This window comes from Phalacrocorax aristotelis, chromosome 1 (genome assembly GCF_949628215.1).
Source record: "Phalacrocorax aristotelis chromosome 1, bGulAri2.1, whole genome shotgun sequence".
Lineage (NCBI taxonomy): Eukaryota > Metazoa > Chordata > Aves > Suliformes > Phalacrocoracidae > Phalacrocorax > Phalacrocorax aristotelis.
This window is the reverse complement of record NC_134276.1, coordinates 29,894,246-29,919,843: the sequence shown is the minus strand read 5'-3', so window position 1 is coordinate 29,919,843 and position 25,598 is coordinate 29,894,246. Positions and strand designations below refer to the sequence as shown.

Below are 25,598 nucleotides of genomic sequence, written 5' to 3'. Positions count from 1 at the left end.
CCTGACACCGTATATGCATTTCCGTTCAATTCCGACCCCCTTCTGCAATTTAAAAAGCACTACAGAGAATAATGTTTTATAAAAAAATGTTAAGAAATTAGCAGCCTGCCTTGACTTCACTTAAAATTTGAGTAAGCATGAGTTTCCATTCACTACTAATGCAGTTTGATATAAAGATGAGTGGCCAGGTATTGATTACTACCTGGAAATATCTAAAGGGAGTCTCCCTCAAATGATCAGAAAGCTCTGCTATGCATTTATTTTCTTAGTCATTCAATCTTCCCATATAAACTTTTAACAAACAGTAGACCAGCACTTTCAATTGACTCTCAAATAACTTGATTTCCAGAGTTACTGTGGTAACACAATCATTTGAAATGTGCACATTTAAGAAGAAAATGGAAAAAAATTACAACAATAAGGATGGATACCTTTCTGTTATGTTTCTTTTCTAAGTTTTTTTGGTCTTGCCTATCCTGGAGTCTGACATGTTTAAGGTTTTCTTCCATGTCCTGGAAGGAGAAAAAAACCCCAACAACTTTAAACTACACTCTTTGGAACCAGAATATGTGTACACCCTGTAAAAAAAGACTTGTTCAAGTAGTAAACTGATTTCCTTGTATATAAATATCTGTAAGAATATCCCATTCGTTGTCTTGTTTAGACTTTAATACTGGAAGACATAATTCTGGCTTATCTGTCAAATAGAAAGATAGGAAACCTTGTATTAGGGGCAAACCTCTGATTTTTCAAAACCCTATGTTTGGAGGATACAGTACTGTGTCAAGAAATAAATAATACATCTTCTATTTTTTATGATCGTATGAAAGATGATTTAGGCTGATTTCATTCTGGAAAACTTGGAAAGTGATGAATATCAAGATTATAATGGAAGCCTAAGCCTGTAGAAAGTATAGCCATGTTGCATAGTATGCTGTTTTCTGGTAACATCTGAAAATATTTCATTACCCTTTTTCATATTCATATGTCCTATGTTAGAACCTGTCAGATAAAAGCAAAGCAAATAATTGTATGCAGCTCCTTCAGGGATCTGCTGCAATTAGGGCACCTCCTCAACCTCAGGTGAAACCACAACAATTCACAGATTTTACTTCTTAAAAATATCTCTGCAGTTTCTCCAGTAGATGGAGTACCGATGAACTAAGGTGACATCAAGCAGGTGCAAAATCTAGTGTTTCTTTTTCGTCATCATGCATTTCCCATTAACTCACTGAGAATATAATTTCTGTCCTATCGTGGCTCTGGCTGCCTATAACCTACCTTATCCCACTAAGTGATGTATGAATTCATTTTACTAAAAGCCAGATCCAGGATCCATGAAAATCACTGAAGGGAATGCTACTAATACGGGCAGGTCTGGCCAAAGTTCCAGTTGCAGTGTCTGTCACTGGTTTACGTGGAAGCCTGCCCCTTGCTACTGAACAAGTGCAGGAAGCCTTACACCACAGGAGGCAATCTAGACTGAAGAATCCTAGCAGCTAGATCAGGGCTGTTTGCCCTTCAGAACAGACTAGGAATTCGCACACTGAGATTAATTTTCATAAATTGAGGTTTTCATTCATTACACTTAAGGAAAAGTGAACTTTTTGCTGCAGAACTCCATGTGGTCTGGAAACCTCATCTGGTGTTCATAATGCCAATATTGCAATGTAGAAGTGGAACAATTCTGAAAATCCATTCCAGTAGCTGCTTTGGTGGTATTTGATGAGAAAGAAGCGGAGTCGTCCCGTGGCTGGAAAGCTTTGCTCTGCCTCTTTCTCCTGCTTCTCCCCAGTTATTGTTTAAGTAAGGAGTCCACATAAAACTGGATTCTCACTTCCCACACAGTGCTACTCTGGGCTCTCATGAATTGCTGCGTCTTCTGCAGAGATTTCTCATGAAGATCTGCACTGTGAGTGGCTGCTTCTTTACCTCACTCAGACAGCAAGAAAAAGAAACATACCACAAAAAGAAATTAAGTAAAAGTACATCCTCATATTTACAGATGAAGAATAATTAGCAAAACAAGTCAGGACTCAGCCAAAGAAACTTTCCAGGCTATTTGCAAAGGGAACCTAGGGAGACTTCCACATACAGTGCAAGCATCAGGTAACATTTAAGCTTTAGTGTTTTTCAGATTTGTCACAGAGAGTGAATCAAAGACCATGAGGAACTTGTATAAAAAGTTCTGTTTAGGATAGGAGATGGTACTGATACATGAAGTGATTCTTCTCCTGTTCCAGCTGTATCCTTGGTTTCAGACTGGTCCTCAGCTTTCCCTTGCCTCACAAGATAGGTTTTATCTTGTATTTTTTGATTGTCCTAGGGAACATTTTTATAAAATGTTCATTTCAATTTCTAATTAAGTGTACTAGCTAAAAAAAGAAAAAGGAAATACTGTGTGTATGTTTGAACTTTCTTACCTGGAGTACTCCTGCTCTAAATTTGAATGCTCTCATATCGCTGTGGTACTCTTCCCGAAATTTCTGCAATTGTTTCAGGTATTCCTATTAAAAAACAGTAAGGTAGAATACATATGTATTAGAAATACATACAGAAATAACACTAGCTAAACAAAATATTCTATGGATATTAAACTGTGTATATATAAGAAAAAGGGATCAGTGTCCTTTACCGCCAATTTTAGAGATTGCTTGATACTTCCTGCTAAAGGACATTTTGGAGTTACAACTTTTCCAGACTTTAACCTTTCTGAAGTTTTCCAGACTGTTTCATGCTAGCTTTTCTGTAGAATAATACCTAAACCAGTTAATTCCAAGAATAACCTAAGGGCTGTCTGAGTAATGGCTCTAAGGTTGCAATTCAAAAAGAGAGGACTGGAAATCAGGAGCACAAAAAAAATGTGTAATATTTATTGTATTGCAACCTCCTCCCCATAATGAAACAAAACCTGGTAATCTTTTCTTGGAGAAGATTCAACATTCCTATGCTTTGAAGAAAAAATTTCAAATATGACCAAAAGATGATTTCTGTGTTAAGGACGTCTCTGTTACTCTTTATGTGAGAGTCTATCCGAATTTGCCCATGTTACAAATGGACAGGTCTGTAAAATTTCGTTTTTTGGCATATTTAGTACAGACTTTGTGGAACTAAACAGCAATAGTCTCTGAAGAATGTGTACATGATGAGTATGTTTTTATTCCAAAGTCTGACCATTATGTAAAAGTTAATATATTCATATTTATTCTGGCATTTTTTAATAAATCAAAGATAGAAAGACTAAATGTATTTATGCATGTTCATGTAATAAAGAAGTATCAGTTTGTTTTCTCTGTCACCCAAAAGCAAAACCAGAAAAGTATATTGTTTTTGTATAAAATAATCTCCAAAAGTTATAACATACCAGGGAAGTAGTATGCATCACATACTAGTATATCACTTTCTAAATGTCATAGTATGACTTAGGAACGATGAATATGCATACATGTGTGACTATTTTCGCTGATTTCAAAATGTAAGGATCTATTGTCCTCCAACGTTAATTTGTTCAGTAACTCCTCTAATCTCAGTAGAATTGAAATCAAAATAAAGGCCATGGTTTATGAAATTATTATGGACATCAGCTTTTGTGCAAATCTTCACCATTTTACGTAAGATGGACCCAGATGAAAACAGCTTATATCTTCCTAGTGGTCAGATGGAAAAGAATCAATTCTTATGTAAAGAATACTACTGTCAAGGAGTGTAAGAAGACAGCTTTAAGCAGCTAAGGAAGATATTTCATTTACCTGTTCTTTCATTTCATTCTTCCTATACATGTCCTGCTGATCGTTTCTGAGATGCTCTTCCTTTATTTTCTGATGCTGTATTTGGTCATGATATGGGTCAGCAGAGGATGGTCGCAGTCCCTATGGATGCACAAGTAAATCCCAGAGCACAGGAATTTTCATTTAGAATCCTTTCCTTCAGTGCTCACTCAATTCACTCTCCCTGTTCCACTGAAGAGTGCAGTAAGGCAAGTGTATATGTTTGGAGGAAAAAGTTATAGTTGAATTTTACATCACTACAGTTTTGTATTAGAAAATAAAACCTCAAAATGAGCACTGCGGAGCAGATCAACGAATTAGCTGGAGCAGAAATTTCCACCTGTCAGTGTTACTGTTTGCTGTTAGAGAGACATCAGTTCATCTTTTCGATTTTCATTCAGTTGCTTTTACAGATTTTATTCTATGATGCAGTATTTACTTACCAGCTGTTTTTCCACTTTAATCTTGTACTGTTGGGCTTCAAAACGCCTTTGAAGATATTCTGAAGGCCTGAGAGAAGAACGTGATGTTCATATACTACATTCTATTTCACAGACTCTGCCATCTTCTGCACAAATAATTCTCTATAGGTTCTATCACATATGACAAACAGGGCTCTCTTTTTACTACGTGAATATATAAATATAGATAAAATATTTATAAATATGGAACAACAGGAAAATAACATAAAGAAAACACATCCACTTCAGGCATTTCCCTTCCTATTACTTCAGTTACATTAGCTTTCTGAAGAGTGCAGCAAAGTCCTTCTCCACCTTTTATTTGATAAATGGTATTTGAAAGTGTTAATGAAAATAAAGTTGTTTTTTCTGATCTCAAAATGAGTGAAAATTGTCAGAATGGAGGTTGTGTATTCAACAGCTTTTCTATTTCCTTTCTCCTCTGTGCCTAATTCTATCTGCCTAACTTCGTATTTATGTTGTTCTGTGGTTTCTGAACATTTACCTCTCTCTTTTTGTATAAAATAACCAGCAGTCACTTGTAAGCTCCCTGATTTCTATTTATTCCATTTCCTACCTTCAGAATCCCCTTGTGCCCCAGGGAGACAAACTGAATCAACTTTGTCCTTAAATAAGGCACTAGAAGCTCAGCTTAGACAAGAAGATATAAGTGATATAAAGCTGATGATTCTTAACTGAAACGTTCTAAACACTGTTGTCATTGAATGAAAATTAATGATTTGGTCAACCTTAAAGGAAGGATCCGAAAGTAGGCAGTATTAAAAATTGCTTACCCTCCTTCCTCAAGATTTTCAAAGCTCATCCACACCTAAAATGGCCAATCATGGAATGAACAGGCAATCTCTAAAGTAATAAAAAGGTTGTACATCTACTTTGTAAGAGAAAGGCTTTGAAGTAAACAAACTGTTGAGGAAAGGGTCTTTATATCTGAAACCAAAATACAAGTTCTGCAGGAAAAAAAACATTTGCATGCCCTGCCTCCCACTCTGTTCCCTCAGGTGGAGAACTGCTTTTGGTCTTTATATCATTCTGATCCTGGTGGAAGGAAAGACAGTAGTTATCCTTGATATAATCAGAAAGTCGACAAAGAGCCTGTTTTACCTCTCACCCAATAAAATGCTGAGATTTGGGAGACATTTTGACAATGAAATCTCAATCATCCAGATAGACAGCAACAGGAGTTATATTATTGTGCAATAAACATGTAAAAAAATTATCAAAGACCAAGCAGAGAAGGAATTACACTGAATGAGCCATGTCCAGTGTTACCAAACCAGAAAGGCTGATAACTCAAAACATGCGTGACTGTTTACCACTAATAAATAGAGTGAGAAAAGTTTACCAGTCAGGTGGTGGGGGTGGAGGTGCAACTTGTCCTTTTAGTTTATAGTATTCCTCAACTCTTTGGCTTATAGGAGAAAGGTCATAATGTGCATTAGCTTTCCTCTGCAAGTTGTCAAGCTTATCATAGTAATGACCATAATGGCCATGTACTCTAATACTTTCTGGCTTTTCTGCCATCTTAAATCCAGAGCTCTGTGGCTGAAAATACAATAAAAGATGTTAATTTACCTGTTCTCATTTGTATCAGTACAACCTTGAATTAACTTCCTGTCCTTCTCCCAGTCTGAGTTGCATTATAATATAGGCTGTGTACAGTATAGTTAGTGTAAGATTTCCAAATCCTTTCACATATAACTCAGAAACTTCCTAACTTCTCACAGCATATGTAATCTTACCACTGTCTTTTCCTTTCCCCCTGTTCCATCAGCTCCTGTCATTAAGCAGTAGAACATATTGTTGTGTGAGTCAATCAGCATGGAGCTTGGCACACTGTAGTGTTGTTGCCCAAGAGCCACTTCACTGTTCTGAAGCCTAAAGCACTGAATGAATTCCAGGAGAATCTTATTTTGACATGTGAGAGTAAGGGGAATCTGGGATGTAGTTTTAGGCAGTATATGCATTGACTGATGCTTTCAGGGGAGCACTGTGCTACTTCATGTCACCATCTCTTTGATTATGTGCCTGCGGGAGCTTGCCTTTCATTTCTCAAAGTCCTTACTGTGATGAAATGTCCCTGTATTTCTACTTTGTGACAAGACTGCCTTTTCCATTTCTTCTAAGAACAATGGAGAGAAAGTGATTGTCTAGCTGCCACTGCGTGATATAAAAGAAGTGATATAAGACATTCACAAACCTTTCCATGGTGGGAGACTAAAAACCACTTATATGGTGTATAAGAAAAATCCTGAATCTGGCTTATTTTCTTACATAAATTAAAAAGCATCTAGGTATCCCTTCCTTAGATGGTAAATACATTAACTATTCTTTCTTAGGAACCTGGAAGATAGACTCATCTATCTACGGTATAATCCAGATTACAATAGAATACAAATTCATATCTACATAAGAAGGAAATTTTCCACTAACAATAATATTGCCAAGGAAAAGGTAACCTCAGAATGTGTTTATCTTGTCCCTCATTGAAATAAGTTTTACAGTATGGTATCCAGAAGCATGGTGATTACAAGCAATAGGGATAACAAATCAGGCCATCTAAATAAATGGAGGAGGACTGTGAACTGTGACCAGTGTAGCAGGTGCCCAGCTGACACAGGTCATGGAAGAGGCTGAGGTCCTGAATGCCTTCTTCACCTCAGTCTTTACTAGCAAGACCAGCCTTCAGGAATCCCAGCCCCTGTGACTAGGGGAAAAGACTGCAGCAAGACATACCCTTGGTGGAGAAGAATCAGGTTAGTGAATACATAAGCAAACTGGACAAACATAAGTCCATGGGCCCTGATAGGATGCACCTAACAAATGCTCAGGGAGCTGGCAGATGTCATTGCAAAGCCATTCTCTATTATCTTTGAACGATGATGGCAGTGACTGGGAGAAGTGCCCGAGGAATGGAAGAAAACAAATGTCACTCATAACTTCAAAAAGGTCAGGAAGAACGACCCAGGGAACGACAGGCTGGTCAGCCTCACCTTAACGCCTAGCAAGGTGATGGAACAACTAATCCTGGAAAACATTTCCAGGCACATGAAAGACAAGAAAATCATCAGGAGGAGTAAGCATGGATTCACAAAGGGTAAGTCATGCTTGATCAACTTGATAAACTTCTATGATGACAAAACTGGGAAGAGTGGCTGATAGACCAGAGGGTCATGCTGCCACCCAGAGGGACCACAACAGGCTGGAGAAATGGGCTGACAGGAACTTTGTGAAGTTCAACAAGGGGAAGTGCAGTGTGCACTGTGCACCAGCATATACTGTCCAGCTGGAAAGCAGCTTGGCAGAAAAGGACCTGAGGGTCCTGGTGGACAACAAGTTGACCATGAGCCAGCAATGTGCCCTTGCTGCAAAGAAGGCAAATGATATCCTGGGCTGCATTAGACAAAGTATTACCAGCAGGGTAAAGGAGATGATCCTTCCCCTCTGCTCAGCACTGGTGAGGCCACACTTGGAGTGCTGTGTCTAGTTCTGAGCTCCCCAGTACAAGAGAGACATGGACATACTGGAGAGAGGCCACCAGAGGGACACAAAGATGATTAAGGGACTGGAGCATCTCTCCTATGAGGAAAGGCTGAAAGAGCTCAAACTGTTAGGCCTAGAGAAGGCTTAGGTGGGTTCTAATCAATGTATATAGATAACTGAAGGGAAGGTGCAGAGAGGACACAGGGACAGTGGTGCCCAGCGACAGGACCAGAGGCAATGAGCACAAACTGAAACACAAGTGGTTCCCTCTGAAGATCAGGAAACACTTTTTCACCATGAGGGTGACAGAGCGCTGGCAGGGGTTGCCCAGGGAGGTTGTGGAATCTCCCTCCTTGGAGATATTCAAAAGCTGTCCGGACACAGCCCTGAGCAACCAGCTCTAGGTGGCCGTGCTTGACCAAGGTGCTGTACAAGGTGACATCCAGAGGTCCCTGCCAACCTCAACCGTTCTGTGATTCTGCAAATCCTGAAGCAACACATTCAAAGTATGACACTATGCAAGCATCCCTGCAACCCTGAAAACTGGTTGCTTCATTTGGATGCTGAAAGAATGTGGGAACTTTCCTAGTGTTAATATTACAGCATGTCTCATAGATCAAAACACTGTGGACAAAATTCTGCCTTTGATTACAGCAGTGCACAGTGAAAGGACACTTAACCTTCCTAATTTAATCCATCTCTCAATTTGCATTGGATATGCACAAATGTAACTGTGAGGAAAACTAAGTCCTATATTCTGCACAGGGCTAGTATTATGCATAGGTAGTGTAAGTGATTGCTTGAGGGCTGCAGTTCTGGGAACTCCACAGTTCCCCACCATCAGATAATCCACCACAACCACACTGTGCAATTACTGCTGGGAGCTCCCAGATCCTAAATGTGCTTTGCTCCCTGTTCACCAGCACCCAAGTCATGCTCTTGAAGGTAAAGGTACAAAGCGATGCCAAGGAAGAGGCTGGAGACAGCATACAGCTGATATCCAGCCTGAGGAAAGGAGGTGGAAAACAAGGGAGGGACACAAGTGGCTGTGAAGAACTGGGGCTTTCTGTTGTAGGGTTCGATCCCAGTTTGTTGTAATAGTATCTGAAACAAGAGCAGTGGGTGCCAGTGGTTTTGCTCATGAATGAGCTCTCGGAAAGTCTGAGGTAAGAGGATCAGTGTATTTGCTTCTACAGCAAAAATGCAGACACAGAGTTTATTTGCCTTTGTGCAAATGCAAATGCAAAGCATGCCTAACTCCTTTTCTTACAAAGGACCATAGTGAAGCAGCCTAAATTTGGTGTTTCCCACTTAAGCTTTCTAAGACACCTTCTGATGCTTCAGGAGTGCCTAACTGTCTCTACTGACTTAGAGCAGACATTAAGCTGAATTTAATAAATCTTAATGAGGCCTTTTAAAGGGTCTTTTCTAAGAGCAGGAATTTGCCTTCTGAAGATGATTAAATATTATGAGAATGTGGATGCACAGTACCTGAAAAATAGGCCGTTGGCCTCTTGAAGGAGGTTTCCAATCATTTCGTTGAAATAATTCCTGTTTCTTGACAGGCACCACCATTCCAGATTCTGAAGAAACTTGGTCCTGGACTCTCCTTTTTTGAAGTTCATCTGCTTTTAACAATAAAAGATTAAAAAGTTACCTTCTGTGCTCTCTACATGATTAGTGATTATGTAGTGGCAAACCATAGTAGGGTACATACAGCTAATGCTGACAGGTTGGGATAACAAGCACTCCTTACATCCTTTCATCATCATCACTATCGTCATCAGCACCATACCTCACACTTCCTAGGCATTCTGCTTTTCATTCTTACATTGGTGTGCTTTTGAAAACACCATGATTTGTCACTCGTAAAGTGGATCTTATTGATGAATTTTGCAAAGAAGCACAATGAATAAAAGGGAGACCTCTATAAACTAGGATGCTGATTTGATGTTAGTACCAAGGACGGAAAATAGGAGGTCTAATTCTTAGGCTCAGGTGTCATTGGAGGCTAGGTGTCTACCTGCGTGGGCACTCCCTTTCTAAACCTAGCCCTCAGTATTCAACAAATTGCTAGACAATCTTGTAGCACTTGCGACATTTGGAAAGAACGGCTGAAAAGTGAAAAATATACCTTATCAGTTCCCCATGTAGGAGAAAATCAAAGTACACACCATTCCAGTTGGGTCAGTCAGTATTTTGCAAACACCTTAGCTGCAATAATGAAAAGTAGTGTCTTTGCCAGGATTAAGTAGTTTCTAAGTGAGTTTTAAATTCTTCCTGAGTAACAATCATGAGAGTATCATGTCTGGGAGATAAAATATATTAAAATTATGAGTGTATGACCATAGATATTTTTGAAAATGCCTAAGTGACTTAGGTGTTCAGGTGCCTCTATCCAACTTGCATTAGACCTGAAGGCAGACAAATCTCATTGAAAGTAATTTCCAAAATAGCATGGGTTCCTACACTACTGAAGAACTCTTTTTTTTTTTTTTTTTTTGGGGGGGGGGGGGGGGGAAGTCCATAATGTAGTTAAGTAACCGCATAAGTTTATTTTCACAAATCTGTTTAAACTACTTTAATACCCCCAAAGATAAATTTGAGGAATAATTATGATATACTGAAGAATACAGAATGAGGAAAAGGTTATGCTGCCAGAAACATGCCAGAACTTCAGCAGTTCATACAGATACCATTTAGTCTCATTCATGTTTTCTAAGAATGTGCATACACAATCTGATCTATCAATGAGCACTAAATCCAGAATTCGTTGTCTCTCACAGTTTAATCTAATTTATAGTATTTTGTAAAATAAATTTTTTCTATTTTGTAAAATACCATGGAGCACTTCTTGCAAGATTTTTGCATTTTTGTGCATAGTTTAGCAAAGTGAAGTAAGGATGTTTTTCATGTGATGGACCTAAACTGCATCTAGACCAAAGCCCCTTAGTTTTGTACATTCTGTTCTTAAAATAATTAAGATTAATGTTTCAGCACTTTCCTATGGCAGCTTTTCTAGCTGAATGTTGATAATGAGCTGGTCTTAAAGTTGTCTTTTCCTGAACAACACAGAAATGCACTGTCTGAGGTGAATGTTTCTGCTGTTGCAGTTCTCTCCTCTTTTTATTTTTAACTTTGTGTAAAACTCTTGTATCAAAATGTGCAGTAAAGACTGCTGGAGAAAGTTAAAGCCATCACATATATCATAATTAACAAATGTTAGTGTTGAACTAATGTTAAATGATATTACTATCATTACCTGATATCAGCTTGGCTCGAGGCTGTGATGCTGAAGGACTTTTTCCATGTATCACAGTGTGACTGAGTTCTTCTGGTGTTATCTATAAGAAAAAAGGTATCTGATAGAACTGTTTATACTACTTGGTTACATATTTTTCTCTCAGAAAGCAGCAGTACAAGGCACTTACCTCAGAGGGCAAGTAAGTGAGAACAAGCTTCTGCAAAAAGGGCTTCCTTAGAACAGAGTTGATAGACGGTCTGTCTTTTGGAGATATTTTAAACAACTGAGAAATCAATATCCTCAGGTCATATGAATAGTTGGGAGACACTGGGTGAAAATGTCCTCTGCAGATCTTCAGCACCAGCTGGTGCAAACTATTGCCTTCAAACTTAATCAGTGAAAATGGTAAGAAAGAGGACAGAAAGTACTGCTGGTTAGAAATGAGGGACTAGACACCCAACTTGAAAAAAAAGGTACTTGCTGACAGAAGCCCTGTGCTATGCAATCATCTCTTCACAAATCCTTTCTCACTATCCACAGTTTGCTGTGGAAAATTAATATAACCAGTCTCTGATTGTATTTTCTCATTACATTCTACTTCTTTCAGCTGTACAACTCAACAGGTCCGATAGCTTTTGTACCTGGAAGAGTTTTATTCATACTCTACTGTCATACAGTAGCAATTTGTCCAGAATGAAACATCATTTATTCTGCCAAAAGCTGTTCAGCAGAGACGTGCGTACATACTATCTTCACACTGTTCACCTTCAAAACCTCACTCCACTCAACTTAGCCTCTGTGTTCTGTGTTCTCTCAGGAACCAAGGTATAATCTGATTTTTAACAACTGATGCCACTCAGATAACTCAGCCCTCTCAGTTCAGCAGATCTCTTAACAGGTTAGAATCAATATAGTTTTTAGGGCCTTCTAGACAGGCAAAACTAGTTTTGAATGCAACTTCTTTCTAAAATTACTGTTTTATTTACTTGGCTATTTTGAAGGAGTTGTAAACAAAATTTGCCTTAACTTCACTTGCATCTCCTGTCTACATCAGCATCAAGTCCCTGCCTTCAGATTAAAAAATGGGCAGCAATACAGAATGAACCGGCTAACATTCATAAGAAGAAATATGAATATTTTCTCACTTTGACATCTGGAATTTTCCTCAGCCGTATCCCCTTGCTCTCAGTGCAGCACAACTGCTCTTCCTATCAGTGCTGCTCTGCCTTCTCCCGCATCCAAGCCCAGCAAAAGGTCAACTTCTGCTGGCCCCGGGAATCTGATCCTTTTCCTGTTGTCAGGATTAGTCTCTGCTGTGTTCCTTTCTCCACATTAATACTCACAGGCTGAGGATTATCCGAGCCTCAGATCATGCTGAGGACAACACAGATTCCTGAAGATGCCATCTCACCTTCTGACACGAATGTGCTTCCCAACAAAATGAAACCTTTAAGAAACTGCTTCTGGGGCTCAAATTGCTTGCAACAGAAGTGCAGGTTTCAAACTTTTTAGTAAGTATAGATTGGTATTTTCAAACAGAAATTAGTAAAATCGTATGCCTAAAGTCTGAACTTGAAATTTGCCTTCAATTCTTTAAATTGTTCATCTGCCTTTTGAAAAAGTTTTGTACTTATTAAAGAGTAAATGTATGTTTGCTGTGTATGTCTGTGGATGTGTGTATATAAATCATAGAAACACATAATACATTGTATTTTAGTATGCACAAAACAGACACAATACCAAAAAATCAAACACTGGCAGTCATTCTCTAATATCAGTAAGTAAATCGAAAATAATTCTAGCAGCTGCCCATGAATAATTCTCTTTCTATGACCAGGTAACCCACCTAGTGGATGAGGGAGAAAGGCTGTAGATGTTGTCTGCCTGGACTTCAGTGAAGCCTTTGACACTGTCTACCACAGTACCCTCCTAGAGAAGCTGGTGGCTCATGGCTTAGACAGGTGTATTCTTGCTGGGTAAAAAACTGGCTGGATGGCCGAGCCCAGAGCTGTGGTGAACAGAGTTAAATCCAGCTGGCAGCCGGTCACAAGTGGTGTTCCCTAGGGCTCAGTGTTGGGGCTGGTCTTGTTTAATACCTTTATCAATGATCTGGACAAGGGGATCGAGTGCACCCTCAGTAAGTTTGCAGATAACAGCAAGTTGGGTAGGGAGTGTTGGTCTGCTTAAGGTAGGAAGGCTCTACAGAGGGATCTGGACAGGCTGGATCAATGGGCTGAGGTCAGCTGTACGAGGTTCAACCAGGCCAAGTATCGGGTCCTGCACTTTGGTCACAACAACCCCATGCAACACTACAGGCTTGCGAAGAGTGGCTGGAAAGCTTTCTGGCAGAGAAGGACCCAGGGTGTAGGTCGACAGCTGGCTGAACATGAGCCAGCAGTGTGCCCAGGTGGCCAGGAAGGCCAACAGCATCCTCTCTTGTATCAGGAATAGTGTGGCCAGCAGGAGCAGGGAAGTGATCGTGCCTCTGTACTCGGCACTGGTGAGGCCGCACCTCGAATACTGTGTTCAGTTTTGGACTCCTCACTACACGAACATTGAGGTGCTGGAGTGTGTCCAAAGAGCAGCAACAAAGCTGGTGAAGGGTCTGGAGAACAAGTCTTCTGAGGAGTAGCTCAGGGAACCGGTGGTGTTTATCCTGGAGAAGAGGAGGCTGAGGGGAGACCTTATTGCTCTTTAGAGCTACCTGAAAGGAGGTTGTAGCGAGGTGGGTGTTTGCCTCTTCTCCCAAGTTGCTAGTGATAGAAAGAGAGGAAATAGCCTCAAGCTGCATCAGGGGAGGTTTAGATTGGAAATTAAGAAAAATTTCTTTACTGAAAGAGTGGTCAGGCATTGGAACGTCCTGCCCAGAGAAGTGGTGGAGTCACCATCCCTGGAGGTATTTAAAAGACATGTTGATGTGGCACTTCAGGGCATGGGCAAGGTAGTGAAGGGTTGGTGGTTGGACTTGATGATCCTAGAGGTCTTTTCCAACCTTAATGATTCTGTGATTCTATGACTATTATTACTACAGTTTTTGCAGGCTGCCCACTGTCTGTTTTAATAATATGATATTGATCTGATTCCATGGTACTTACAGGATGCTTTAGTGCACATAGCTCATAAAGCACACAGCCAAGAGACCAAATATCTCTGTGAAGAAAAAGCAATTAAAGTTTCAGGGGAAAGACTATGATATTTTCATACATGTAATCAGCACCTAATCTCAGCTTTCAAATTATTAACATTATTCCATCACAGATTAATATTGGTGCAACTTTTAATTTTTCTTAAGATGCACTGAAAAGAACAACCTGAAAATTCTTTCTAGCTGTGGTACCAATGTTTCTATGCTACCTAACTAAGGACTACATTTATCATTGGAAAAGGCACCTGACATAAAGAATGCCTACTTAATATTCCTAGCAGGATGAAGGACAAAGATATTTCTGGCTGACTTGATAGTTAAGGAGACAGTAAGGGAGTAAACTTATATGAATAGCACCTTAGAGCTGAGATGCTAGTCTGGGCTCCAGGATATTTGGTGTTGATCACATCCCACACACAGAAAAGGGGGTCAAGCTCACTCAGCTCCTGACTTTTCAGTGTTTCTCAGCGTGTTATTTTGGTATTTTGTGTTAAGCCTGAGTGAACCCTTGCAGTTCTTAGACCTGTCTGTCTTTCCTGCAGGTGGCTGCTACTAAGTTCCAGAATTGCCAACCTAGCAGCTTTCATTTTAGTATATTTTTATAAATCACAAATGAGTGCTTCAAAATTTCATAAACTTGGAACTGAAAAGATCCATACTTGCCTTGGTTATTATATGTTGGAAACACAGAGAGAAATTTAGTATTTGATGGAGAACCAGATAAAGCAAAGGGAAAAAAATCTATTTTACATTTCACGCCACTACTAAGAAGGAGCATTAAAAAAGAATGAGATTGAACTTTAAACTAAAAGTAATTTTGTAAAACCAAAAAATATAATTATGTTAAGCCTGTAGATCAATCACAACAAATTCATGATTGCTATACTCCAGACATTGTGAGTCAAAATACAGCTGACAATGTTGTATAGTATAACATAGTTGTATACAATTGATGCACCTAGTTATTGTATAAAATAATACAAAACTTCACAAAGTGTGGCGCGGAAAATTCCTGCCCTGCAGGAATAGTGATTTAAACCATGATATTACTAAAATAAGTTCTCTCGTGCCTGCATGCCCTCATGCACAAGCATATGAAGGAAAGACAGTGACTTACGTTTTATTGTTATATGGTCGATTTTCACAGATCTCAGGTGACAGATAATACGGGGTCCCTACACAAGTATGGGCAAACTCCATAGTGCTAATGAAACACAACGAACAAAAAGAGTTACACACTGAAAAAGTTACAAGCAATTGAACTCAAGGCTTCTCTGCCCCAGGTGAAATGTCCGTGGGGGACATTATCTCTGCTCTCCAAATAGCTAAATAATGGAACACTCCAAGAAAAACTAAAGTATTTCCCAGTTCTGTGTAAAAATGACCAACGACTTTAATAGTGGATAGTGTTTGCACTTCAACAGAAATCACAAAAATTCTCTCTTCCCCACGTTCACCAGCACTGTAATCAGCATTTTCAAGGAATGTTTACCATTAACACAGAATCCTGAAAGCTGTCAAAGACACAGCAAGATAGCAGAAATCTCCAACGTACTCACTGAAGTAAGACTATGGGAGGTGGTCATCAGTCACACAAGCCAGAAACAGCAGAAGGAGAAAGTGCTACTCAGAAACTAATAGAGGAGTAAATGTATTCTAGTTCCATCCTTGGTGCTCAATTGTGAGGGTGTAGACAAAATAGCATTGGATTCATTTCACTTGCTTTTAGATATCTACTCTGTGGGTGTCATCAGGAGTCACTGGGAAGTCCACGGAGAGAAACAGATCTTCACAGAGTGTGTGATTCCCCAGTTGGGATGGGGGAGAGAATCGGAAGTGCAAAAGTGACAAAACTCGTGGGTTGAGATAAGAGGAGTTTAATGAGTAGAGTAAAATAAAATAAAATAAAACAATAACAACAATAATAAATTGTAATGGAAAGGAAAACAAAAAAAAAGAGAGAGGAAAAATAAGTGAGGCAACCACTTAGACCCACTGACTGATGCCAAGCCAGTCCCCGAGCAGTGATCGCTGCCTGCCCCAGCCAACTCCCCACACTTTATATACTGGAGCATGATGTCATATGGTATGGAATATCCCTTTGGCCAGTTTGGGTCAGCTGTCCTGGCTATGCTCCCTCCCAGCTTCTTGTGCACCTCCTCACTGGCAAAGCACGGGAAGCCGAAGAGTCTTTGACTTAGTATAAGCACTGCTTAGCAACAACTAAAATATCAGTGTGTTATCACATTATTCTCATACTAAACACAAAACACAGCACTAGGTGTACTAGCACAGGTACCAGGAGGAAAATTAACTCTATCCCAGCCAAAACCAGGACACGCTCTTTGTAGCGTTTATGAAGTCTGAGTGCCAGAGGTGCCACAGACACCAAACTGCAAGTAAAAGTATTGGACCTGACCGTGCATTTTGGGGAATGGAGATGAAAATGCCTTTGTATACCCCAGGGGAGGAGGAAAAGAGATCCTGAGATATTTAATTCACTTGTTATATGAATAAAAGTAGTATCAAGCTCCAATTATTTTGTTACGTAAGCCTATTAAATACTCTTCAAAATGTCTGTACTTGGACATTCAAATTCTGAGGTTTACTTCCTATCTGCTGTATACTATTCTGATGTGTAGGAGCAATCCTTGAAGCAATTATCCCCAGCACACTTCTGAAGGTAGGCACTTTCTGCATAAATAGTTTACATGTGGGGAGTTGAGGCACTGAGAGTAGGTCTACGCCTGCCAGAGGAACACACCACAAAGGCACGACAGCTGGCAGAGACTGCAGCTAGAACAGTGACATGGCATATCTCTGGAGATGAGCAGGCTAGGATCAAAGCACTATCCAAACATGCTAATCCAATATACTCCAACCTCTAGCAAGCCTAGCTCTGATGCATCACTGAACTTGCAAGGTTATGTAGGCCTAAATCCAAAGCCAATCTCATGGGGCCTTGTCAGAAATTACATGGGCTGTATGCCCATGTGAAGAATGCATAAAGGGTACCTAATACATGTGCACAGTTAAGCACCTCTGACGACAAAGAGCAAAATGTCTATGTTGGTTAAAGTTATCTGTTCTCTTTACTGATGTTGCATAGACAGAAATGTGGTTAAACTTACATTGACTTAATTTAGGGATAGGAGAAGTTTTAACAAATGAGTTGCAGCAGGTGGAGTACAAAGCAACTGAGAAGGACTCAGCAACTATAGGGACAATCTGCAAAATGAACAAAAGAGGAAATTACCTCTCCACATAATACTTGATTAAATTGTGGATCTCCTAAGCCACAATATCCTGCCAAGGTCAAAGATAATCAAGCAGCTCAAAAAGAGATCAAATTCAAGCATTGTTCTGTTGTTAGCATGCCCCCTGGCATGTTTTGGCCACACACACTCTCCTAGGCAACACCTAGCCACTACACAGGATAGGCCAACCTCGTCCCCAAAGTCAGTAAAGATATTAGTAGTTATTAGATATTATCAGAAGATATTAACAGTGAATCACACAGAAGCTGTGAGGTCAGCACTGAAACAGATGGTGAAATCTGAGGGGCAAATGAAAGAGCGGAGGAAACAGCTTTGTAGTTATTGATGGGAGTGAACTCAAATTACAGGTGGAGATTATGCTTCAGTATACACAAAAATCATGAAACTTATATCCCAAAATGCAAATATTTTTGGTGTCAGGTACTGGGATGATATAATGATATGGATAAGGACACTGTCTTTGGGAGAACAAAGTTTAGCCATATGGATGCAAGCCATACCATCCCATTTATTCTCAGGCCCAGACAGTGAGTTTTGGCCCTTTTTTAAAAATTAATATAGGCACAGTCTTGGAGGACATACAAAGAAAATCTGTAAAAACTCTTTTCTTATACTCTTTTCTAAGTTTTTAAGGCTCTTCACTTCCTTTTTTATGGGGGTCCAGGAGTGGTTATCAATGGCTGCAAGAGCAGGAGCTGTACCTCCAGAATGCCTTTATCTCAGTTCCACAGAGAACAGGGAAAGGCTGGGGCTTCCCCACCCTATGGCCTATATATAACAGAAGTCCAGTTACTAAGCTAGATATATCTGTGGTTTCGTGCAGGATGGTGTGGTTTAGGATAACAGAAAAAAATGTGGTATCAGACCCTTTGTATCTCAGACCTCTTGAACAAGCACAACCCACAAAGAGTCTGCACATTCAGGCTGCATTCTGAACATTCATAAACAGCCCTATATTGTATAGCTCACAGACTAATTAAAAAAGATGCTTACCTGTTCAACTGTCTTGCTATGCCAAAGTCTCCAAGCTTTGCTACCTTTCCATTATTGCTAAGAAAAATGTTCTGCAAATAAAACCAAAACTGGTATGCAAAAATGAAACACGGCACAGCTTAAGCATATTTTTTACAGGACAAAATCACCCCCTCTCCAGTGCCATTTCTACTACCTGTGCTTTTACATCTCTGTGTAAAATCTTCTTGTCATGAATATGCTTCAAGCCCAAGGAGATCTGCACAAACCAAGTCAGAATCTGTAGTGAAAGTTAAAGGGAACAGATATCTATAAATTTGTGTGACTCTTATGTCCAGTGGGACTTCTTACCAAAATATATAAAATAAAGACAACAACGAAATCTAAAATATGTAGAGCATACTCAATATAAAATATTAAGAAATAATATTTTTAAAATTAATGCCACAGACTTTTCCTTTCCTTTTTTAGTGCTATCACAAAACTAAATGGAAATAGATACCTGCTCCGCTTTCCTTATCCCCATCAAGTTTTCACTAACTGTGACAGGATGAGTACTTGAACAAGGACTGAAGAATCATGCCAAAGGACAGTAACAACACTAGACCTTTATTTAGGGAACAGTGAGGTCACATAACAACTAAGACAAAACCAGAGAGTGTCTTCTTAATCCTCATTGGGGAAAATCACACCACCCAATTATAATATTTGTAGTCTTACTGAATGTGGTTCAGGAGAAAAAAAACAACCAACAAAAAAGAATGAAGGACTGAAATGTAGTGAAAGAAGTGAGCTATGAAGAAACTTGTATAATAAGGAAGCACACAGGTTTATCCCTTACCCTTCACCGAGTACAGCTTGTAAACATAAACTTAACTTCAAATATACATATGTTTTATTAAACAGGGGCCTTTGGACTTAATACAGAAACAAAAGTACAATGTGCTTATATGGTTCTCTATTTAGGAAAATCCATGGTCATGAAAGACTTTGATTCAAGTATTCATCTTCTATTTAGCAACATTTCACTTTAAGCAGATAATTTCCTGAATAGGGCTCATGCCACAAATGAGACTTTCTTAGGCATACATTTCAAAACATAAAAATAATAAAAATATTTTCTATTAATTATAAATATCTATATATTAAAATATAAATTTTAACAACATTATGTTAAAACAGGCAATTTGCTTTCCCTTCGTGATTGGCAGATGTATCTTTAGTTTCTATAATCCTTTCTTCTATCTGTATTTCCTTTGCCTTTCTTTATATATGTATTATTCTGAGTCATTGTCAAGAGATTTGTGCATGTGGGTTCTCTGTTTTGTGTTTTCATGATCTGTAGTTTTGTCCATTCTTTATTTTCTCTCAGGTTCTCTCCACTGCTTGTATGACTCCCAGTAGGATCTTAAAATTCATTATTACGGAACCAGTACTTCACTTCCAACTGACTTCTACACTAAGGAGTCCCTTTTACTAGTGAAGCAAAAAGAAAAGTCACAATACCTCTTTTTTTTCCACTTTTATGCTTTAGAGTATATTTCCACTAACAGATTGGGTACTATCTATCTAGTTTCTAGGTAAATTTTCATTGTACCTGCAAAAGTGGAAGACTACACATGATTAAATAACCTCAGAGTTCAGTACGCTAAGTCCAATATTAATAGAAAACTTCCTTCAGAAAGCTAAGAGTTAGTAAAAAAATAAAGAAGTAAGGAGTAGTGGTAAATTCTGTTTCTGTGATTTTCAATACCTAACACACTCATCTATTTATAAAATAAAATATATGTGAACATGGTGCTGGTTTAACAATTTAAATGGTATCAGAGAAGTCTTGGCCCAAATTAAATGAATGAGAGATTTACCGTTGACTTCAGTATAAAGCAGGATATGTCATGATGCAAATAGCATAAACAACCGAAGAATTCATACATAATATAGCCCCCCATAATTCTAAAGCACCATTTAAAAGAAAGTCTTTATGGCTTAGCAGATATACTACTAATACAAAGAAAAAGTCCATCCACAATGGAAGGAGCAATGGGAATCAAATACTACTAATGAATTAATTTAAGATCTTAAAGCAGTGTAAAAAGCAAACTCTAAACTCCCATTAAAATTACCAAAGTTTCTTTAAAACGTTCAATTATTTTAACAGGCCAGAAAAGAAACAGTAGCTAGTACTGGATAATTCAAACCATGTGTTTTACATATTAAGTCCCTTCCTCTAAAGAAAACTTCTTTCACCTGGTCCTCATCAAACAGAACTCCATGCTGCATATTTATCCGCTTCATTAAATCTCCACCATCACAGTATTCCATTACAATATATAGCTTGTTCTTTTCTGAAAGGAAAGGTATAATTTTTCCTTTATTACTCATTAATATAGCAATAAATTCTTTTTATTTTATATGGTCCTTTCAAAGGGGAGTAGTTAATCCTCTACCTACTCCTCCATTCGAAGAGTAACTGAGAAAATATGGATACTTCCAGTGCAATTTGATCCAAAACTAAGACGTGAAAATATATTTAAATGGAGATTCACCAAAATATTAAGTACATGAGAAAACCCTCAAGACACCAAAAAAGAAAGACACATGTTCTTACAGGCAATGCTTAGCAGAATGCTTCATAGTTAGGATTGTTCCTCAACAATAACTAAGTGTACAGCTAGGCTTAGGAAAAAGGTTAAAAGTAGACAGTGTCCAAACAGTAGAAATAAACAGCAGGCACTCTTCCATACTTAATATGGAAACTTACCCTATTCTTACCTATCTGGGGTCCATAAGACTACCAGATTTATGTGTCCTTTAAAACACTTACAGTCTTGATCACAGAAAACAATTTGAACACAAGCTCGTAACTACAGCATTCATTACATAAAGCATTGCTTATGATAGATGTCAGCAGGAAAAATAAATATAGGGAATTAGCTTTTATGGAGAACTGATTTCCTTCGGTCTCTTTCAGCCTGAAGAATTCTGTATCCTTGAGTGCTACCTCAAAATATGGCTCAAGACAAAGGCCAACAGGATCTATTTCTTGCTATATTCAAAAGCTCTCATCTTCTATTGTAACTCCTAGAAAAGTATCACTAAACTCTGGACTCTACTGATGATCAAGACTTAAGTTCAACTTAAGCAATGCAGACACACCAGGATCTAGCATTCATGCCACAATATCTTAGGTCCCACACACACACATGAAGAGGGCAAGTGATGACTGAATCTGATACCTTTTGTTCATTTTTAGGAGTTGGGACCTGTCCCCACCCATAGTTAAGGCACTGGGACAGGCTTAAGGTTGTGCAATATTAACAAGGTAGGTTTTGCTGCCTTCCACTCCTATAACTACAAATAAAAAAAAAATATTAAAAGTAAACCTTGCAAAGAAGCATAGAAGGTTACAATATTTGCATGCTTCATCTTGGCGAGAAGAATGACTTCTTTCTGAGAGGCTTCTTTTTCTTTCACAGGCATCTACGAAGAATTAAGAAACTATATGCTAGTAATGATATATTTAACTCTTTTCAAAAATAGTTACATTGTTATCAAACCATTCCCACAAATACAAAAAGTCTGCTAAGGAGGTGATGCAGAAATATGACAAAGTATGATGTGTATATAATGTAAAATATCAATTCAGTGTATGCTTGGAAATATATTGGAATGTTACTAAAGTCAAACCAAATTATGACATTTTACAAACTGACAAATGTATTCCTTTAAACTTTTTACACAAATGCTATTGCTAAGCTAGCTGATTAGCTACCTTTAGCTAAACTAAACTTCCCTTAGGTATTTAAAGAATAAGTGTCTAGATGATTCTGTATTCTTAATATGGGTGATCTCAAAAGAACAAAGTAAAAAGAAAAAGAGCCCTTCTTTTTTACTGTTGTTATAAGTTCTTGCAACATTTCAGGCAAACTCTTTGCCCTGTTACCTTAAATGGAAAACTTCTATTTGGTTCATTGTGATCACACTTTCATCAATAGTACTTAAAAATTCATGTCTCCCTATATCCATCCATCAAAATGTCCTCTTGTATTTATAGTTCCTTACCCCCATTCTTAAGAAATTATTTTGAAATGTAATCCTCAAAGATTCAAAAATCAGAAAGTGAATGAGCATACTCTACCATATTAAAAAAAAAATCTTATGGTTTCAAATAACTTCCTGTATCCAGCTCCTGATTTTTGAACGAGTGGGACCCACAATAATATTTTATTAACTTCCATTTTTCTATTTTGCATACATCAAAATCTAAGATTAGAAATGCATGGGTTTTATTGGTCATGAGCATAGAGAGAAACTATTTATTTTTTTATTTAGCTGTCAATTCTAGTATATAAATTTTTCCAGGTTTGATTCTGGAAGTTAGACAGCTTTTTCTAGAATTGATGTACAAAAATTCATTTTACTATTATAATTCTCTAATATATTAGAAATTCACCAGTGGGGCCCAGAATAGCAAAAGACCTATGAAAAGCATGTAGGCACTCATTGAAATGGACTATTGAAACCTCTGTATTGAAATCACAGGGAGTTTAATTGCCTGGCTTTCTGGAACTATGTATAGGAGTGGTATTCCTCTGATACCTGAGCTAGTCACCCTAACCTTCCTCTGCAGTCAACAGAAAGAAAGGGAGCACTTTTATGGTCTGATTCAGCTCATTCTAAAACAGAATTCAAGAACGCACAGTCAACAGCACCCTAAAAATACATATTTCTCTTGTTCTTCTAGAAAGGGAGTCTAACCAAGCAGCTCAGATGCTGACAGCTACAGAACGGACATTAAGATTTAGGTGAGATTAATCAAACTGACATAAACAGAAATGAGAATTGGAAAGACTCCATCGTGAATTACTCATGCCTGAAAATATGGATGTGGAAAAAAAAGGAAATTACAAGTTTAGAGAAATGCATCAAAAAGTTGTGATTTGTTACTTCAGTAGCAGTAGTTTCACTGTAGTTGAATCATCTATTTTAAAATTTCAATTATGTAGTGTCATGCATTTTAAGTAGAGAGAAGTTTTGAAAAGAACAAAAATACAGTAAAAGGTAAACACCATTAATATCAAAATACATATTTTATCAATGCTATTAAAATCACTAAATTAGCAAAGAGTACAGTCTTTGTAAAGTTTAACTCATACAATTGAGTTGGAACTACAAATGAGATAAAAACCCAAGTTCATACCCTAACTAAACACAGCACAATCAGGTAAATAACTACCGTTATCATCCAGGTTTTGTTGTTTTACCTTAGTTAAATTAACCTCTTTGATAACACACTGTTCATTATTCACTTTTCCTTTTGCCAAGAATATTTTGCCAAAAGATCCTTCTCCAATTTTTTTAATTATTTGATATTTATCCATGATGCCTTCGTGTTAAAGCAGTGTCTAAAATAAAAAAGTCCACAAATTAGTCTTGCACACAGTCAGTGCTATAACATCTGAGTTTGTACTAATGAAATAGGTACTACCTTTTAAGAATGCCAGTTTTATCACATTTTTATTACTGCTGCCGGTTCTTCCTAAAAATATAATCTCCTGGAAGTCTGAGAATTATTGCAGATCTGAACTTTCAATAAGCAGCAAGTTTATGAGTGTCTCATAAAGAAAAGCTTGAAGCTTAGTCCTTGTACCTGCTAAAGTTAAAACACGAGAGGGCAGTAAAAAGTACTATGTAAGATTATAATGATTTTGGAAAGTCTGACTCATTATTGCCTGAAATTAACAATAATGCAGGCTTGTTCTTTTAATGGAAAAAATAGAATGATAACCTTTTTCATGTTCATTTAGTATAAAGTCATGATGTGATCTAATGTTGGCAGCGAAAAGAAAAGCCACTGCATTTTGCAGGAGACCATAACCAAGCACAGTTGGGCGTAAGCAGTTGTCTGGAAACCTCTGGCAGAAACGGTGATGCCACTGGGTGCTTGCAACGTATTCATAAGCAAACCTATGCAGATAAATATGAGCAAACACTGTAAAACTGTTCTTATTAGTTGGGTTGAATTTTAGTAAAGGAGATTTGCTAAGGTACTAGACTTCCCTGTCAGGAAGGCCAGGCAGGCCATGTAAGAGGCTGCCTTGGGAGCCCGTGCGAACTCCACGACTGGCAGTCTCTGAAGACCACTTCGATCTTCGGCCATTTGTAACTTCGGTATTTGGATCAAAAGCAGCTCCTGTTCGCATTCGCTGGTGAGAAGCAGCCACTGGGTACAGGTGGGCCGGGGCTACGGTGCCCGCCGGGGCCCGGACCCCCAACCCACCCGGGGGTGGCGGTGAGACGGCCACCGCCTCCCTCGCAGCCGGAGTTACGGCTCAGGGGTGGCGGTTCACAACCCCCTGCTCGGGGCTGGGAGCGGCGCCTGAGGCAGCACGGGGAGGGAAAACCGGCGGGGGCGCCGCCTCCGTGCCGGCCGCGCCGGGGGACGGCTCCCCGCCGTCCTTCCCGCCCCGGCTGTGGTGCCGTCGCCATGGCGACGGGGCGCGCCAGGCGGGAAGCCTTACCCGGGACCTCCCACCCCTACGGCCCAGCCCGGCTCGGTTCGGCTCGGCTCGGCTAGGCCAGACCCGACCCGCCGCCGCCGGGGGACGCGATACCTGCCTGCGCCCAGCCGCTTCCAGAGCCCCAGCGGCCCGAAGGAGGAGCCCTCCCGGGCTCCGCGCCCCCCCGACGGAGATGTGGCGGCGGAGGCGGTGCGGCCCAGAGGGGCAGGAGCTTTCTTGCCCTCACGGGAACCGCACCTTTCTCCCGCGTCGGGCGTCTTTTGCCCCGGGCGGTCAGTAACAGGAGTGGGTGGCCCTAGAGAAAACCTCGGCTGCCTCAAGTTCTTGAATCCTTGGCTGAGCCTCGAGTGCAACACAGGAGGGGCGGTGTGAAGTTGCTCCGGACCAAATTACAGATTTCCTAAAGCTTTTCGTGTTTATTATTTTCTAATATTTATTACATGGACATAGCCCAGAACAGGTTGCCCAGGAAAACTCTGCTGAGGGCGTTTCTGCTCTCCGCTGCCCTGCTTCTCTCGTCAAACGACCTTTTAGTACCCAGTAGCCGGCACTGGGGCCGAACATGACATTGCCCATAAAGCTTCCTGCAGCAGAAGTGTGGCTCCTTACCAAAATCAGAAAATTCATCCTTACTTATGAACAAATTAACTTCCTTCCACACATACAATGGCATATTAAAAACCCCTTTCATGTAAGTCATTAAGGCAAA

At 39.3% G+C, this 25,598-nt stretch overlaps 1 protein-coding gene across 1 annotated transcript in view; it reads right to left on the bottom strand.

The window, feature by feature from the left end:
• NEK5 (NIMA related kinase 5) overlaps positions 1-23,749 on the bottom strand; it is a 29,645-nt gene extending 5,896 nt beyond the window's left edge. Inside the window, exons 1-15 of the mRNA XM_075086180.1 lie at positions 23,633-23,749; positions 21,752-21,848; positions 20,616-20,713; positions 18,565-18,648; positions 18,390-18,460; positions 15,236-15,322; positions 14,069-14,123; positions 11,161-11,361; positions 10,992-11,073; positions 9,221-9,357; positions 5,592-5,791; positions 4,211-4,277; positions 3,750-3,869; positions 2,424-2,507; positions 432-512 (exon numbers count right to left, since the gene is read on the bottom strand). Of these exons, the coding sequence (XP_074942281.1) occupies positions 432-512; positions 2,424-2,507; positions 3,750-3,869; positions 4,211-4,277; positions 5,592-5,791; positions 9,221-9,357; positions 10,992-11,073; positions 11,161-11,361; positions 14,069-14,123; positions 15,236-15,322; positions 18,390-18,460; positions 18,565-18,648; positions 20,616-20,713; positions 21,752-21,848; positions 23,633-23,749 (1,581 nt within the window). The remainder of the gene's footprint in view (positions 1-431; positions 513-2,423; positions 2,508-3,749; positions 3,870-4,210; positions 4,278-5,591; positions 5,792-9,220; positions 9,358-10,991; positions 11,074-11,160; positions 11,362-14,068; positions 14,124-15,235; positions 15,323-18,389; positions 18,461-18,564; positions 18,649-20,615; positions 20,714-21,751; positions 21,849-23,632) is intronic.
• Positions 23,750-25,598: the final 1,849 nt, after the last annotated feature.